Source organism: Stegodyphus dumicola, chromosome 1 (genome assembly GCF_044657685.1).
Source record: "Stegodyphus dumicola isolate Sdum_Otavi_A_Nest chromosome 1, ASM4465768v1".
NCBI classification, from domain to species: Eukaryota; Metazoa; Arthropoda; class Arachnida; order Araneae; family Eresidae; genus Stegodyphus; species Stegodyphus dumicola.
This window is the reverse complement of record NC_140768.1, coordinates 167354490-167372921: the sequence shown is the minus strand read 5'-3', so window position 1 is coordinate 167372921 and position 18432 is coordinate 167354490. Positions and strand designations below refer to the sequence as shown.

General features: G+C 32.3%; 1 protein-coding gene across 7 annotated transcripts in view; it reads right to left on the bottom strand.

Moving 5' to 3' along the window:
* Positions 1-3354: 3354 nt before the first annotated feature.
* The window catches only part of TH1 (negative elongation factor complex member TH1), a 50078-nt gene continuing 35000 nt past the window's right edge, over positions 3355-18432 (bottom strand). For 6 of the 7 annotated variants that reach the window (XM_085822999.1, XM_085823001.1, XM_085823011.1 and 3 more), the window contains exon 2: positions 3355-5284. In XM_085822999.1, the coding sequence (XP_085679125.1) occupies positions 3446-5209 (1764 nt within the window). In that variant the 5' untranslated portion in view covers positions 5210-5284 and the 3' untranslated portion in view covers positions 3355-3445. Of the gene's footprint in view, positions 5285-7036; positions 7177-18432 lie in introns of those variants that run through there. The other variant, XM_035349839.2, reaches the window with a different exon arrangement.

Sequence of the window (18432 nt, the reverse complement as noted above, 5' to 3'; positions counted from 1 at the left end):
GTTTTAAAATGAATTCTAAAGAGAATTTTTTGTGGCGTCTGTACAAACGTATCTCGCAAAACTCAAAAACAAGTAGCCTCAGAACGTTGAAATTTTGTATATAGGACTGCTATAACATGTAGTTGTGCACCTCGTATTTTGGTTGCAATCGGCCACACCAAACGTATATAAATATATATATATATGCACTCTGTTACTCAGCTCAGTGATCTCAGTTTCTTTCACTCTTATGTTTGTATATTGTGCATTTTTTTGCTTTAAATATGATTGAATTATGTTGTTCTTATCTTCCGGTTAAGATTTTTATGCCTTTAGTAAATCTGTATGCAATTTTTTTAGAATTATCAACAATTTTAAAGTTGTTTAAGTGCCGCTAAGCCTAATAATGTTTTTGACGACGACCATTGCTTGTTTACATTTGAAACAGCAAAATAGTGGATTCGTTGCCAATCTAGAGAAACTTAGCTTCGCAACAACAAAGATAACGCCTTCATTTATTATTGCGAATTAAATCATGCTTAATCCTTTCTGGAATTTTTTCGAGGAAATAAGTGTTTAAGATTTAACTGATTCTTTAAGAACGGAATTTATTGAATGCGAAATACTCAATCATCTCTGAAAAACATTTTCTTTTTTGTTTTGTTTGCTTAATTTTCTTTCTACATCGTTCTAGCTTTATTATAGTATTTGAATAGACCATGTGGCAACGATTACATAATTCTTTAAATGATATAAATTTTGTGCATTTTGAGTTATAATGTGAAAGAAATATAATACTACTGTTAAGTGAGCCTAGCGTCGCTATGATAAACAAATAGAGTGAATTTTAAAGAATGCATTTATTCTATTGTGGTTTATGCGCTGTCGGCGAAGTAGATTTAATTGAATCCAATAAGTTTAAATGAAATGCAAGAAAAAATGCGTATAATTTAATATTCCGTACAAGGTAGTCATGTGGTGTACATATCAGATTTTTTTTTATTGCACACGAGGGAAAAAAAAGGTCGTCGTTCACACTATCAAATAATTAACGCTTATAACAAGTACGTCAAATTTCAAAATGCGCCAATATGTAAATTCATGCACATCCTAGGAAAGTAAAAAAAAAAAAAACTTTTTAATTTTTTGCAGGTATACTTAAAAAATACATCTACTTTAAGATGACGCTAAAAATTATAGGTTATAACCCAAAAATTGCTTCGAAAAATTTATATATATCATTTAAAAATAAATCGTAAAAAAACAGGTGAATTTTATTCGGAATGAGCCTAAATTTCGAAATGTGATACGAAAAATCAAATAAGTTTAAAAGTGATATTAATATATACCAAATTAAATTTACTTGGAGCAGCTAAATTTTTGAGAGCTAATTTTTTAAAAACTACTTTTGCGATTATTACAAAACTTGGCATTATTTGAGTAGTAGAATCAAAATATGGAAAAAAAAAAATTGGCACATCATTTCAGAAAAAGTCTGATTTTGTGTCAAAATATGCATATTAGAACAATGCTATTTATAAATCTAATACATATCCTAAGTTGCGCTTTCGAGGCATGAGAAACGCAAGTTGAATTTTGTCAATCGGCCCAAATAGATCGGGAGATATTGATCTGTCCTTTTTTTTCACAAGCACACGCACCCAATAAAGGAAAAACACATGATAAATATTATTAAAACTATTGTTATATACCTTAACACCTACTTAGTTAAATTCAGATTTTTTTAATGCATGTTTAAATCTTCTTTTTAAATTACAGTTTTTAATTAAATCCATTAAAGAGTAAAAAATAATTTATTTAGCTAGCGTCAATATCCTTGATCAAAGGTAACTGAAAATTAAAATAGTAGGATTGCTAACAATTATGGATTTTAAATCAAAATTGTTAAAAAGAAATTGAATACATTCATTTTGGTAAATGTGATTTCTAGACTCACCTTTACTTTCACTTTACTGTCTGAAATTCTATTAATATCGTAGTATAATTCGAATTAGGAAATCCTATAATTTTACTTTTAGTCATACTTTGTTCAAGAATATCACGATAGCTAAAAAACATTATTTTACACTTTTAATGCTTTTTATTAAAACTGTAATTTAAAGTTTTATATACTTCATTTTACACTTTTTAGTCTACAGGATAAGGCGAAACAATAAAGAAAGAAAATCACTATATCTGAACACAAGAAAATTAAATATGGCATAAGGTTACATCAGATTTACTTAAATTTATGTTGAATTTTGAAATTTGATCTCATCATTACTTAAAACTTGAGATAGTAAATAATAAAGGATTAAATCTGATTTGAAAAGCTATCATTATTAAAAACATTGATAAACGACCAAAATTTAGCAAATCGCTGTTCTTAAATTTTCCTTACCTGGATGAATATTTTTTGGTCTATCTAATAGTGAAAATGACCAAAATTCTGCATTGATTAGTTGTACCATTAATCACAGAATTATAAGAAAATTTTCACTATATTAAAAAAATGTCTGTATCAAGTTGTAAAACATCCATGTAAAATTCCATATTCTCATCATAAATATGCATATGTAGAAAATTTCAGGAAAACTGGGCCAGAAGAGGGGGTCAATTTTTATTTTAAGATTTGGCTCAAAGAAAGAAACACATCAAATTATTTAAAATATGCAATAAATCATTTTTATTACTTTAAGGTTAGCAACAGAATTAGGAAACCTACTAACAACACAATAATATGCAACCTGTTCATTTTGCCTAAACTGCGCATAATTATAGACAAACTACAAAAGACTGTTGCTATACCCCTCTGAATTAAGTGAGAAAATCTAACTGGAGTTATCTAAGTAATTTATTACTTTATGAGTTTGTCCAATTGCCAAAACTTGCTTTGAATCCAATGCATAAGCATACAGAAAGTATCAGAGATTCAATATTCGAAAGATGTGGCATTGCTTACATTATTTATTCAGCAAGAAAAAGCATTTAAAAATTTGTAAAAAAAAAAAAAAAAAAAAAAAAAAAAAAAGTGCAGAAAACCTGAAAATAAAAAATTTCAGAGAAGCAATTTAAGTCAGAAAGAGTTACCATTAAAAAAATTAATATACATTTCTTTCTTTCTTTTTTTTTTTTTTTAAATTCAGTAAAATACACTACATGTTCTAAAATTATCTTAGAAAAGAGGAAGGAAAAAGTCTCAAGAAAACGTTACCTTCTGACTAAGTATTTATTAACTATGAATTTTCTGTTGTTTATGAACTATTACATGTTTTGCAGAGATTCAATTTTAGGTTCTTTTAAAATAAAATTAGAAATGGTAAAATCAATTTTTAGTATAAATAACTCACTTTAAATAAGTTTAGTTAAACTATGACCATAGCATAAAATGTTTTATTTATAACATAACACCAGTCAAGAAAATTATTCACTCCATTCAAATAAATTATAAAATATAGGCATATATTTAATTAGTTACCAACATAAAGTTTGATTTACAAAGCATAATAAATTCTGAAACAGGATCATTTTCACCTTCAGATCTCATCGTACCAGTTATTTCCTCATTCTCAACTAAAGGTAAAAACAAGTTAACAAATTCAGCAGTATATGGGGGAGCAATTATATCAAGAACTTCAGTTACAAAATAACGTATTAAAGATATATCAGTATCTTGGCGCTGCCAACAAGACTTTATATAATTAACAACTGAAACTGCACATCCTCGACTCAAAAGATGAACCATTCTATCAAGAAGCATTTTTTTCATTTCTAATTGAACCAAAACATCTAGATCTTCTTGAGGCATTTCAAACAACCTAATCAAAAGTTCCAATACTTTTTGATGCAACGTGTTGTGGCATGTAGCAACTTCATCCAGCAGAGCTAAGTGTAAAGGTGTATGTTCTGTAGATAATTTAAAATAACTTTTTTCTGAAACTGTGAAATCAACCCACCTAACAACACCCAAAGCAACAACAGGAAATCTTATACATTGATATAAAGTATTCAATTCTGGTATAAGTTCTGAAGATCCTTTTTTTTCATTACAAATCATATGTACTTTTTCAATAGCCTGTGTTGTAGTTTTCAGTTCTTCTTTATTCACACTCTTCCTTGCACCTTTTTTATATGTTTCATGGACACTTACAGCATATGCAAGTAAGTAAATATACTTAGGTTTATGTTCAGGATTAATTTTCATTCCAGGCTTGAATAAGGCATCCATAAGAAGATCTAAAAACTGAGGAACTCGTATAAATTCAACAGGTGGTGGTTCCACAGCTTGATACATTTTGAACAAAACAGTAATATCAGCAGGATTGAGTGCATTTTTGCACAGCATTGCTGAAAGTGCCTGGCAAGCACGGGGCACACCGGTGGCACCATTTAAAGCCATAGTTATAGGTGTAGCATTATGTTCTGTTCCTTGAACATAACGACTAGTTTCTTGAGAAAGACGCTTTATGTTAGAACCTCCCCTAGGCTCTTGAGCAAGCAAATGTAGCAGTGTTTGACTGTACAAATATGTATGTTCTCCATGGCAAACCATTCTGGTAAATTCATGCAGATTCTTCTGTAATTCTTCCTCTCCACCTTCCAAAAAATTTGATATTGAAGTTTTCAGAATTCGTGAAAACACTTCAAGCTGCTGAGAAGCAGTAGAAATACTTGTGATTTCACCTTGATAACCAGCATCTGAAATAAGTTTGATAGTAAAATTTAACATAAGACAATCAGGATAATCTTCAGCAAGTTTATAGATAAGTGATCTCCAGGTATGATGGTCAACCATTTCTGTCAACCACCCAGGTGTTTCACCTTCTTCTGTAAATATAGAATCAGCTTTCTTAGGATCAAAATGTCTTATTATCACCTCTCTCAGATGGTCTTCAACAAGAGCTTGAACTTCTGATATTTTCATGCCAGCCATAATCAACCATTCAGCTAATAAATTTGCAGTTTGTGCAATTGCATGGTAATTTTCAGATAAAAGATCAATTACTTGTTCTGGATTACCACCAGATTGAAAGTATCGTTTTAATTGAACAAATATTTCTGGTTCCATAATAAAATCCTGACTACTGAATTTTTCTAAACATTCCTGTTGAATAAGAGCATTTCTTGCTTCTTGATCCTCAGCTGATGGTGATTCTGAATCATGATCCATGTTAGTATCATCGTACCAACCTCTGTCAGTATCAATATCTTCATCATAATCATCTTCCATAATTACTCTTTTGACAAAAATTACTTTGAGTAGTTATTTGAAATTTCTTGAACTTTTTCCAGGTATTTCAACTACCTATTAAAAAAAGAAAACATTGCGTAATTAATTTGTGAAAAAATGAAACAGTTATGCATGAATTCTGAATATTATTTGTTATATAAAATAATAATTTCCTTTCCAAATATATAAAATATTGAGACGCTTTATGAAAATCATTTAAATATTAGCAATCTGATTTAAATCTTCTATTTAAGACATATTATATTCTGGAAAATGAATAAAAATGTCTTACTCCCAGAAAAATAACTAGCCTACAATAATAATTTATGTTTTATACTTTCTAATAATGTTAATAATAACACAACTCCAGAAATACAATGAATGAAAGATATGACTTTCAGCTCCATAACCTCCCTGATGCAGCAACTGATTCACTGTACCTTCATCTTTGAGCAAATAAGAATACTCATCATATCCAATGACATGCCAGATCATTACACCTGGGGATCATCCCAATATGATGCTCTCCAGATAATGGCATGCAGTGGTGTAGCTAGGGTGGGGCAAGGGGGGACATTTGTCCCCGGGTGTACCATCCAAGGGGCGCCAAATTGATGCTACGAAATTTTTTAATGAAATGCTTTCCATTCTTGGCACACAGAAAGGGGTGCAAATTCTTCAGTTGTTCCCGGGCGCTGGAAACTCTAGTTACGCCCCTGATGGCATGCACCCTATAGCATCTAATGTGTATATGACAATCACTGAAACTGACACAAAATTCATCAGAGCAGATGATCTGTTGCCAATCAAAATGCTACTGCCTGTGCTGTGAGCCCACTATAGCTCTAGGCATTGACAATTTTGAGATGGGAGAATCCAGCTCAAAGAAATACAAACACATAATACATAGTGCAGCAGATGTTGGAATGCTGTTAAAGTTGATAATGGCATGTCTGTAGCAATACTATGATGTTACGCCAACTGCCAACATGAAGCTGCAGTCTATCAATGTCATGCAGATGAGAAGTTATTTATTCTGTGTTGATATAACATTTTGTGGTCTATTGCCAGGTTTGTAACTTATCCAGTACACTTAAGCTCACTGCCTTCACATGTGCATTGACAAGGCTTTATGTCTCATACAAGCTGTGATTCTACAATTTAGAAGTTCATCTTACAAGGCTATCCTGTTGAACAGTGTTTATATTAGGCCCTTTGTCGTCAACGATGCATAGCGATTTCTCGTGAAACATTTATCACTAGAAGATAACCAAACACTACTTTTAACTACTTTTACTTTTACTATGGTCCTCTATTTATACAGCTAACACATTTCAGGAGGAGTTGTTTAGCCCACACATGTACTATCATTCTGAAATTCTAATCATTTGCATATCATAACCAGCTATTCAGTTTATTTGCATGATTCTTTCACGGTATTGCAAATTTCACACAAAAGAGTATACTGCAAGTAAGCACATAATATTCCATCTTTAAAATTTTATACCTGGCAACATCACTACAAGGAGAAGTTGCAGATATAGTATTTAAAATGAACAGATGTAGAGCAGTGGATCGGAGAAATATTTCCCAAATATTATAACAGGCTCGAATTGAAGAAAAACTACCCAAAACCAGACTTATTTCAAGAGCTTGCCACTGATGTAGAAAGAATAACTGAGCTTGCATTTTTGGATTACACCCTTGAAAGCAGAAATATTTTGAATTTTGATATTTTGCCAATTTTATTAGGGATACAGTTACAGCAAACACTTCAAATGGAGAAGCTCTCATACATCCCATGAAACTAATTAAGTAAATGTATACCTGTTTTGGAATTTCCAGAGGTTTCACTACATGGCCAATCTTTTTTATTCAACTGATTATGAAGGAGGAGAAGCAGGTTTTCTGCAAAGAGTACCCAAAAGCTCAGATTCGAAGCCATACAGACCTCTACTCAATTTAGGGAAGGTGAACTTTTTCAACTGTAATAGCATAAGATGAAACGATCAAATTAGCATCTAATAGAATGTATCTTCACACTAGCTGGCTGAATAAATGTTAATTATGAACCAGGTTTATGCATATTATACCCTCAGAGCTGAGATAGTCAGAGTACAGATTTCAGTACTATGGTTTCCTCATCCTCATAGATTCCAATTTACAGCAAAACTTGTCAGCAATCAATGCATGGATGATATTTTTATGAGTTTGGGTAAGTAAGGCACATTATTTTAAAACTAAACAATCAACATTTACTTATCTTAAAATTCATAAATAAAAAATACTTCTTGTAAATTACATGCATATTTAATTAAACATTTTCATTTTTTACTCAAACAGAAATACCACTAAATATACTATGTTCTTAAATGAATATTTTAAATCACAAATATTAACCGAAGGAAAAAATAGAACCCATAAACCACATGCCTTTATGAAGTTTTCGTATTCCTATTTCTGGAGGAAAATTAAATAAATAAAAAAATAAAAAATAAAAAATAAAAAAAAAAAAAAAAAATATTATGTATTTTCAGTGTGCCTACAGATTCATTGATATGGCAGAATTTTGAAACATGTTAAAACATTGTTTTGAATTGTCCAAAACTGAAATTGAAAAGTTGCAGTCAATTAAAATTCATTTGATTTTTTATAACATCCCTTTTTCACTGACTTTGATGAAGAAAGTTGATATTTCATATAATTTTGCAATCTTTTTTTTTTTTTTTTTAATTGCTAAATGATTTCTGTTTGTCAAGCAGAACATTTTCTCTGAAATAATTTGGTGTTTATTATTAGGTAATAATTGCTTAACAGGTATAGGTGCACCTTGCACAAAGAAAGGAAGGGGCATTTCTATATCTCCCAATCTACTGGGTCGATTGCTGAAATTTAACTTGCATTTTCTTGTCTCAAAAGCAAGACTTAGGGCGTACAATAGATTTATTTACAGCATTGTTCTAACATAGGTATTCTTACACAAAATCTGATTTTTCTGAAATGACATTGGCAATTTTTTTTCCATATTTCAATTCTACAACTCAAATTTTGCCAGAGTGCCATGTTTGGTAAAAATCACACAAGTAGTTAAAAAAAAAAAAAAAAAAAAAAAAAAAAAAAAAAAAAAAAAACATCGTCAAAATTTTAAGATCTCAACGTTAATTGAATTTGGTATACATTTATTAATATCTCTTTTTTTTTTTATTAAACTTACGTGATTCCTTCTTTCACAGTTCGAAATTTAGTGTCAGTCCAAATAAAATTTATGGCTATTTTTCTGATTTGTTTTTAAAATTTGTATTTTTTTAGTAATTTTTGAATTAAAACCTATCAAATTTTAAACATCATCTTAATGTAGATATATTTCTAAGCATATTTGCAAAAATACAACTTTTTTATTCAAAATTTCCAAAATTACACATGAATTTATATATTGGCACATTTGTTATAAGCGATTATAAGGCCGAATGTACTTTAAGCACTTTGTTAAAATTATTTGAAAGTATGAATCACGCAACTTTTTTCCCACTCATGCAAAATGAAAAAGAGAAAGGGAAATAGGTTGCTATAAATTAAGAATTTCATTAAATGAATATTACTTAGTGTAAACTCAAAAGAGTGCAACAAGATAAATTTTTTAATTCCTCGTTAAGTTTATATATTTATTTTTTTATTTCCAAAGGCTAGGCAAAAAGTTACAAAGAACTAAGATCTTATAAATAGAGGTTAAAAACAATAGATCTAAGAACAAAAAGGACCAAAGTCATTGCCTAAAGAGCCTTCTTGCCTATTGTTATCTTGACTCTTCTGTTAAGACCACGATGAGCCCCACACTGAAGTACGTGGTCCTCGTCCATTTCTTTTCAGAATCACAAAGTTGACAAATAGGATCACTGAAAATGCCCATGGGATGCAGGTAGGCGGTAAGGCAATCATGTCTTGTAGACAGAGTGAAAGCCGCAACTGCACTGCGTTGTGGACTATCAGGAATAATAGAAGTATTTAAACTTCTCCTACCATTTACGACTGTATGAGTATGAAGATCGCAAAAGATATTGTATGTAAATAATTTTTTTACAGTTTAATCCTCCAATAAGAAATGGCTGCATTAGGATGCTGTAGTCCACTTTTTGCAAGGAAGTCCACTTGTTCATTTGCCCCAAGGGCCACAATATCCAAACACTGTTAAATGTGACAGTTCTGAAGAATTCTTGATATTGCAAAAATTCAGGCATTAATGGGTGTTCAAAAGAGCTAAGTGATAGTATGGCAGCATGAGAATTAGAAAAAATGACTGCCTTTGCAAACTTGTATTGGATAGTTGATAATTGCTTTAGGGCTATACATATGGCTACTACTTCACCATTAAAGAAGGTAACAATGTATCCTGTAGGGGCATAAAAAAAAGAAAGCTTCAAAAACACACCAGCCCCAACTTTAAAATCGCAGTAAAACTGAGAATCATCAGTTAAAATGTACAGCCAATGAGTAGGTGGATATCTAGCCACAATGGTGTCCAAAGCGAGACAATTCAAAACACTTGGTGCAACATCTCTCTTCTTAAGGATCTTCTTAAGGATATTTCTGTCATCCAAATATAAAATCCAAATACAGTCAAAAGTCTTTAATCCGGACTCGTCGGGACTTCGGCGATTCCGGATTATCGGTTTTTCTGGATTATAGATCATCAGTTTAAATCTGGTAAGATGGCATGCAGAAATTATAAAATTAAAAATATGAAACCGTAATTTATGAAATAAAGAGCAATTATGATCTAAAGGGTATCAAAATTTACAAAAAAAGGAAGCTTTATATTTACCGTATTTGACGGCATATAAGACACACTTTTTTCCCTAAATTTGGTCTCAAAAAAGTTACCTGCGTCTTATACGTGAAGGTAATTGCATTCAATAATTGTTTATTTGGCTTTTACGAAACGTGAGAACTAAAAGAAACCACGCTATTGAAACTTTTTTCCCTTGTGTGTGGCCATCTAAATAAGGGTGCGTCTTTTATGCCATCAAATATGGTATTTGTTTACTTTATTAAATATTTCTTTCAACGCACGCATGCGTAAAGCACACATTACACATAGTCGAAATTAGAAAATTGCAACCAGAAAACTATTTGATGTGTATTCGTGATATTTATAATGACGAGGAATTTGATTTAAATCATATCAAAGACGGAGTACATCAAGATGAAATACTACATTTAGTAAGGAATTATAAGGCGAATAAAATAAAAAACATCTGCCCTGAAGATGAGGATAGTGCTGACAGATCAACTTCCAGTTCATTGTGCACCGCGTCCCACCCCCCGCAGAGCAGCGTGAAATTGATAAACATATTTCGGAATGATTAGAAAATCAGAGGATGTGCCTTTATCCATTTTTTGCAGCAATTCCACTTTTTGTTTGTTGGACATCGAAACATGCTTTTGCTTTGTAGATGCTTTGGTAGCTCCAGAATCGGAAATTCTTTTTGACATAATCGAAAGTTCAAGCTTACTTTTATAAAATTGCTCTAACAGTCTGCAAAAAAATAATAAGTCGGATCCAATTAGAAGATTAACGAACAATGCAATCTGCAACATTAACTGAAATAGATAGATTAGCTTATACCATCCGTTATACATTAAATGTGCATGCCTAAACGTATTATGTGCATGCGTAAAGGTATTACGTGCATGTGTAAAGGTATTACGTGCATGTGTAGACGCATTATGCATGCGCAGAAAGTTTGTAGCTTTGAGGTCCAGATTATAGATCATTCCGGATTATGGACGTCTGGATTAAAGACTTTTGACTGTATATTAATGTCGACCTGGCAACATGTAACTATTCATCACCTGGTAACATGCTTGCTACATGGTCTGTCATCTGGTAACATGAGACTATTCCTTTGAAAAACCAGCCTCTTCTATAACTAAAATATTATGTTCCTCAAGACATCAGTTCAAATGGTTTACCACAAGAAAACTTGTAAGCGAAATGGGCCTATTTCGGGCCTAGGGTTCTTATTTTTCTTTAGGACTGGAATAATAATAGCTCTTCTCCAATGTGCCGAAATCTGACTGACTCCTATTCTTATTAAAAATCTTTCTTAATATCCAGGATGTTTTGAATATATTCATATTGGGTTTTGCTTTAGGACATGCAAACATGTCGCCAAAAGGGACAAATCTAATGAGACTTTTGTTAGTTTAAATTTGTAAGGAAATTTGAGTTCCTTACAAACTCTATTAATACCGTTTGAAGTCTCAATGGATTTGTCAGGCGAAGATTGCATGATCTTAGTTACTCAACCTGGTTGAAAGCTTCAAGCACTTTTCTTTTGACAAGTTCTGTTTGAAGCTTTGAACAGAGAAGAATAACAAAATAATTTTTTGTGCATGTTTTTCAATTTTTCTGTAGTAGTTACTATTTTTAGAACAGGGAAAAATGTCCAAATTGAAATGATGAATAAAGAGACTATAGCTGATTTCCTTCACATATTTTATCTTATATATTGGTATGGATTTTATACTGAAATATTTGGTTTACTATTTTTAACAGAATTGTTATTAAGTTGTTTCATTTCCCTGTGCAGTGCTGCACATGACTATTTGAAGAGAAAGCTAAGCTGGCAAAATTAAAATACAGGAGCATGCGCATTTAATAAATAGATAGCTCGTAATTTTGCGCTTTTGCTTTTCGAGAAAATACTAGAATATTGTGCTCTTTAAAAGCTTATAAAAGCGGGTGTTAAGTCCTTCCAAAGCCAGATGGTGCTGCCATTGTTACTGTTAAAAAATAATGTAAACGTGTGGGGTTGGCTTCAATGGTGAAGCAGAGAATGATTGTGGGTGCCTGAGCGTCTCTCAAAAATTAGTATAATAAAGATAAAGATATGTTACACAGTAGTTTGTTAATTAGTTTAATTGTTACAGTCCATTTAGAATTCGCCGGACCATTTGAGTGGTCTAGTAGAGCCGCAGCGATATCGGCTAAGTAAATAATCAAGTGTAAAAATGAGTTTGCCATTTTGTTTCTATGGAATTTGTGTTTGTGGATTATAGCCAGTTGCTGAAATAAAGGGATAAGTAAAAAACCCTTGACACTCTATGACATTATTAACTGATGCATTTAGTAAATTCTGAATTAAGTTTGTGTGATAATTTGTTATTGATAAGTGTAGCAAAAATGGCTACGAAACTGAAAGATGTTCTCACTAAAAAGAGAACTAAAAAAACTATCTTATCGAAGTTGCAAAAGAAACTTTGTGAGCCAGATTTAAGTGTTAGTGATTTAGAATTGTTAAAAACTATATTTAACAATCTGCAAAATGAATTTGATAATATTTTTGATTCTATTATCAATTTAAGTAGTGAAGAAAATATCGAAAAAATCTTCAATGAGCAACATGAAATCAAAAGTAGTATTATTGATATAGAATTTGAAATAAATAATAGATTGTCGAACGTTATTAAAGAAAATAAAGAAGAAAATGCAGTAATTTCTGAAAATGCTGTTGTGCATTTACCTAAGATTTCGTTACCGACATTTTCAGGAGAAATGCATTCTTGGCTTTCCTTTAAGGATATTTTTAAAGCAAGTATTGATCAAAACCAAAATTTATCAGATGCTGTAAAATTGCAATATTTGAAATCAGCGCTTAAAGGAGATGCCTTCAGAATTATCCAAACGATAGCTATAACGGATAATAATTATAAGTTAGCGTGGTCTCTCCTTGAAGAAAGATACTCGAATCCTAGAGAACAAGTGTATGCTCATCTTAAAAGATTTATGAGTATTCCCGTTATTCAAAACGAGTCAGCTTCTGCAATTCTAAATTTAATTGATATTACAAGTGAAGTTGTAAGATCGTTAGAATGTTTAGAACAAAAGTTAAATGGGGTTTCATCCGCTATATTTGCCTTTATTCTTAGCCAGAAACTTGATCAGAATACTAAGTTATGGTGGGAAAGGAATTTAAAGAAAGAAAAATACCGAGCATTACAGAGTTATTAGAATTTCTAAAGGATCAAGCGAGGACATTAAACGCTTCTAGAATTCCAATAATGTCTAAATCGAAAGTTTCAGTTAGTCAACCAAAGATTTCTTCAGTGGTTTCATGTGTAACTGAGAAACGTGCTTTAATTTGTAAACTGTGTAATGTGAACATAAATTATTTAAATGCACAAAATTTAAAAAATTCAGCTTAAAGGATAGAGTCGATTATGTTAAAAAACACAACTTATGTTTCTCCTGTTTTGGAAATCATGAAGTGAGAAATTGCCCTTCAAATTACTCTTGTAGGCTATGCAGAAAAAAGCACAATTCGTTACTGTGTTATGAGCGAGAAAAGGTTTCGATTTCCCAAAATAGAGACAATTGCGAAATCGGGTCTCTGTCGGATCAAAGGTCAGACGCCAGTTCGTCTACGGAAGTAGCGAAACTGAACGCTCACGCAAAGCCATTTATAAATAAGGATAGCGAGTGTTTTATGACAGCTAATGTAAATAAAAATTTTAATGCAGTTAATACAGTCCTACTATCCACAGCGATTGTTTATATTAAAGGAAATGAAGGAGAAATATTTCCAGCCAGAACATTGCTTGACAGTGGAAGTATAATTCATCCTTGTTCATCGGAATTAGCTGAAAAGCTTCATTTGCAAAGAGAAAATGTAAACGTATCAGTAGGATGTTTATCTGGCATTTCAACATTGGTGAAATCAAAAATAAGTGCGGTTATTTTAAATATAGGAAATACATACAGTCGTAAACTAGATTTTTTTGTAATCCCGAAAATGACTCATTTGATGCCTTCTAGACAAACTGATGTCTGCAATATTGAGGTTCCACAAGGAGTTACATTAGCTGATCCAGACTTTCACAAACCGGGTAAAATTCAGTTACTTCTAGGATCTGAAATATTTTTCGATTTGATAAGATCCGGGCAAATTTATGTACCAAACACAAATTTAGTGTTACAAAATTCAGCATTTGGGTATTTGGTAAGCGGTAGCATTGAAGATTTACCACATGAGAAACAATTAATGCATTGTGGGTTAATTTGTGACAATGTCAAAGCACAGTTGAAGAAGTTTTTTGATTTGGAATCAATTGGTATTAGAGATGATCCCAATTCTTATGATGAAGATAAAGCATTAGAGATAGTCAACAAAACTGTTAGTTTCAAAGATGGTCGGTATATTGTTAGCCTACCTTGGAAGAAACGTTGGGAACATCTAGGTGACAATTTTGGTGTCGCAGAAAAAAGAATAAAGATCCTGATGAGGAAAATGCAGCATGATAATGCATTATACCTAAAATATAGAGAAACTTTAGAAGAGTACCTAAATCAAGGGATAATAGAAAGAGTATTAGATTCTACGAAACCAGTAAACAAATCAGTTTTTTTATATGCCGCATCAAGCAGTTTATAGAGAAGAAAGCATTACAACAAAAATGCGTATTGTATTTGATGCGAGCTCACATGAAATAGGTAGTTTGTCCCTAAATGATTGTTTGTGGCCAGGTATTAATCTGAATCAAAATATATTTCACTTGCTGATATATTTTAGACTTAATAGAGTTGCAATCTTAGGAGATATCGAAAAGGCATTTTTACAGATCGTGCTAGCTGAGATAGATCGAGATGCAGTTAGATTTTTATTTGTTAAGAATATTGATACACCCTTGCAGAATACCGAGGATCAGCTAGAGGTGTATAGATTTAAGCATGTGCTCTTTGGTGTTAATTCCAGTCCCTTTTTGTTAGCGGCAACTATAAAGCTGCATATCCAAAAGTATAGGAACGTGTATTCCGATACTTTTCAAATTCTTGATACATGTATGTAGGTTGATGATCTTGTTACAGGAGCAGATGATGTATTAGAAGCCTTAAAAATTTCAAGGGAAGCAAAGGAAATTATGTGTGGAGATGGGATGAATTTATGCAAATGGGTGACGAATGATTATCATTTAGCTAAAAAATGGGAAGAGGAAAATTTCGACATTCATCCCCTAAGCTCAAATGAAAAAATGCTCAAAGTATTAGGAATTCAATGGAACATTCAGAAAGATAGTTTGAGTATAGAGACCTTGTTTGACTGAAATTTCGAGGAAAAAGAAAAGTACCAAACGCTTCATTCTCCAAACAGCTGGAAAAATATATGATCCTCTTGGACTCATCACACCATTCACTGTTAGAATAAAACTTTTACTACAAAAGCTATGGTTACGTAAATTACCATGGGATGAAGAGCTTCCTTCTGATTTGAACGACGAGTGGTTTCAGTGGTGTAGCGAGCTTTCAGAACTTAGTAACATTAGTGTTACAAGATTTGTTTTGGATTCATGTGATGAAAATATAGAGATCCATGTTTTTTCTGACGCAAGCCAAAAGTCGTATGGTGCAGCCATTTACGTAAAAGTACAGAATCAAGAAAAAATTTCTGTAATTTTCATGGCTTACAAGAGCAGAAACAAACCAAAAGTCGTATGGTGCAGCGGTTTACGTAAAAGTACAGAATCAAGGAAAAATGTCTGTAATTTTCCTTGCTTCCAAGAGCAGAGTTTCACCTGTCAAAAAGGTTTCCATGCCTCGACTTGAATTGCTGGGTGCACTGATTGCTGCAAGATTGGGAACGGAAGTTAAAAAAGTTTTAAATCGTAAAGGTTCATCTAATATCTTTTTTTGGAGTGATTCTAAAGTCACACTGTATTGGATCAAAGGATCAAGCAGAAGATTGAAGTCTTTCGTTCAAAATCGCGTTGACGAGATTCAGAAGTTGACTAATCCAGATTCATGGTTTTATTGTTCAACCAAAGACAATCCAGCCGATCTTTTATTTGCATGGAGTTAGTGCCTCTTCTCTAGTGAACCATTCTAAGTGGTGGACTTGTGCAGAATTTTTTACAGAGCCGCAACTTCCCTACAAGTGCTTACAACCAATAGTTCCAGAGGTTGAGAACCTAATACCAAGTGAAAGGGAATCTTTGTGCAAGAAAGCAAAAATTCTAGTGACATTAATGACATTTCTGAGAGAACTATGTAGATTGACATGAACTCTAACGTTTTAGACGAACTCTTGAATATTAGTAACAATTATTATAGCATGATTAATGTTCTTTCTTATATTTTTAGGTTTATTTGTAATTGCAGGAAAGGTGGATCAAGAAAGGTAGGCCCTCTTCAACAAGAGGAGGTAAGAATAGCTGAGGAAATGCTTATTAGGCATGAACAGAGGGTTTTATTTTGTAAAAAGGACATAAAAGGAATTTAAAAAAATTTACATCCCTTTGTTGATCATAAAGGAATAATTCGTGTTGGTGGCCGTCTTGAAAAAGCTTCTTTACCATTTTCTCAGAAATATCCTGCAATCCTACCAAAAAATTCTAAGCTAAGTAAGATTTATTTTTCTAGTGTGCACAGAAGATTATTACATGTTGGCCCTCAAGGATTACTGAATGCTGTACGTTTAAAATTTTGGCCATTAGGTGGTAGACATTTGGTGTGAAAAACAGTACATCTTTGTGTTACATGCTTTAAATGCAAACCGATTTTGTCTTCACAGATTATGGGTAACTTACCATACGAGAGAGTTAATAGATCACCCCCATTTAGTGTTTCAGGTTTGGATCTATGCGGCCCTTTTTACGTAACTTACAAGCATCAGAGAAAGGGCGTGCTAAATAAAATTTACATTTGTGTATGTATATGTTTTGTGACACGAGCTATTCATCTTGAGCCTTTGTCAGATTTAACTTCTAGTGCTTTAATTGCCACTCTTAAGCATTTCATGGCCAGACCTGGAAAATGAGTGAAAATATTCACTGATAATGCTCTTAATTTTGTAGGAGCAAATTCTCTGTTGAAGAAATTTTACAATGTAATTAATTTTCCTGATAAAACTTTGGCCTCATATTTCACGTCCGAAAGAATAGACTGGAACTTTATACCTCTCAAGTCCCCTCATTTCGGAGGGCTATGGGAAGCCAGTGTAAAGTCTGTAAAGTATCATTTAAAGAGAACGATAGGAAATTTGCGTTTCACATGAGGATTTTGAAACTATAATTGTGTAGGTAGAGGGAATACTAAATTCGAGATCTCTTACACCTATTTCCAATGATTTTGATTGTTATGACGTTTTGACCCCAGGTAATTTCTTAATAGGGAGATCAATACAGATGATTCCGGAGCCAATGATAATAGATGTAAATCAAAATCGGCTAAGCCGGTGGCAGAGAACAACGAAAGTAGTTCAGATTATTTGGAAGAAATGGTCAAATGACTATTTAGAAACTCTGCAGCAGAGAAACAAGTGGATGATAGAGAAGAATAATATTTCTGTTGGTACTATGGTACTCGTCAAGGAGGATTATCTGCCAGTTTGCAAATGGATATTAGATTGGGTTATTAAAGTCTATCATGGATCTGACAATAAAGTAAGAACGGTTAAAATCAAAACAAAATCAGGAGAACTGAAAAGAGCGATAACAAAGATCGCCGTTCTTCCGATACAAAACTGAAATGATATTTTTGCATATGTATTGTATTTTGTTATAGTATTGTAATAGCTGTAGTTATAGTAATAGTATATTACTTTATTTAAGAATGTTTGTATAATTTCTTGAAATTTTGTAATTTCAATTCGGGGGAGTGTTAAGTCCCTCTGAAGCCAGATGGCGCTGCCATCGTTACTGTTAAAAAAGTAATGTAAATGTGTGGGGGTTGGCTTCAATGGCGAAGCAGAGAGTGATTGTGGGAGCCTGAGCGTCTCTCAAAAATTAGTATAATAAAGATATGTTACAGAGTAGTTTGTTAATTAGTTTAATTGTTACCGTACATTTAGAATTCGCCGGACCAGCGGGATCAAAACATCTCAGCTCAGTTTTGTTTAGAAAACTGCTGTTGTTTACTGTAGTAAATTTGCCACCAGATTGGATTAGTGTTCTCTACGTTTCTCTGTTTTGAAATATGTTCTATTGAACGTTATAGTAGTTTAAAAGATAACTACTGTGAGATTGTCTTTGAAGAAATGTTACGCATTTTGCTTTATTTATTCTGATAATAATAAGTTTTTATTCACTTTTCATTGGACTTGTGCATTCAATTTATTATGAACATGTATGCATACAACACTTTTTGGTGTCAGAAGTGGGATATTGAATGCCAATCACAAGAGCGATGGAAGAACAGTTAAGGCAATTCATGGCAGCCTTTGCTGCATTTA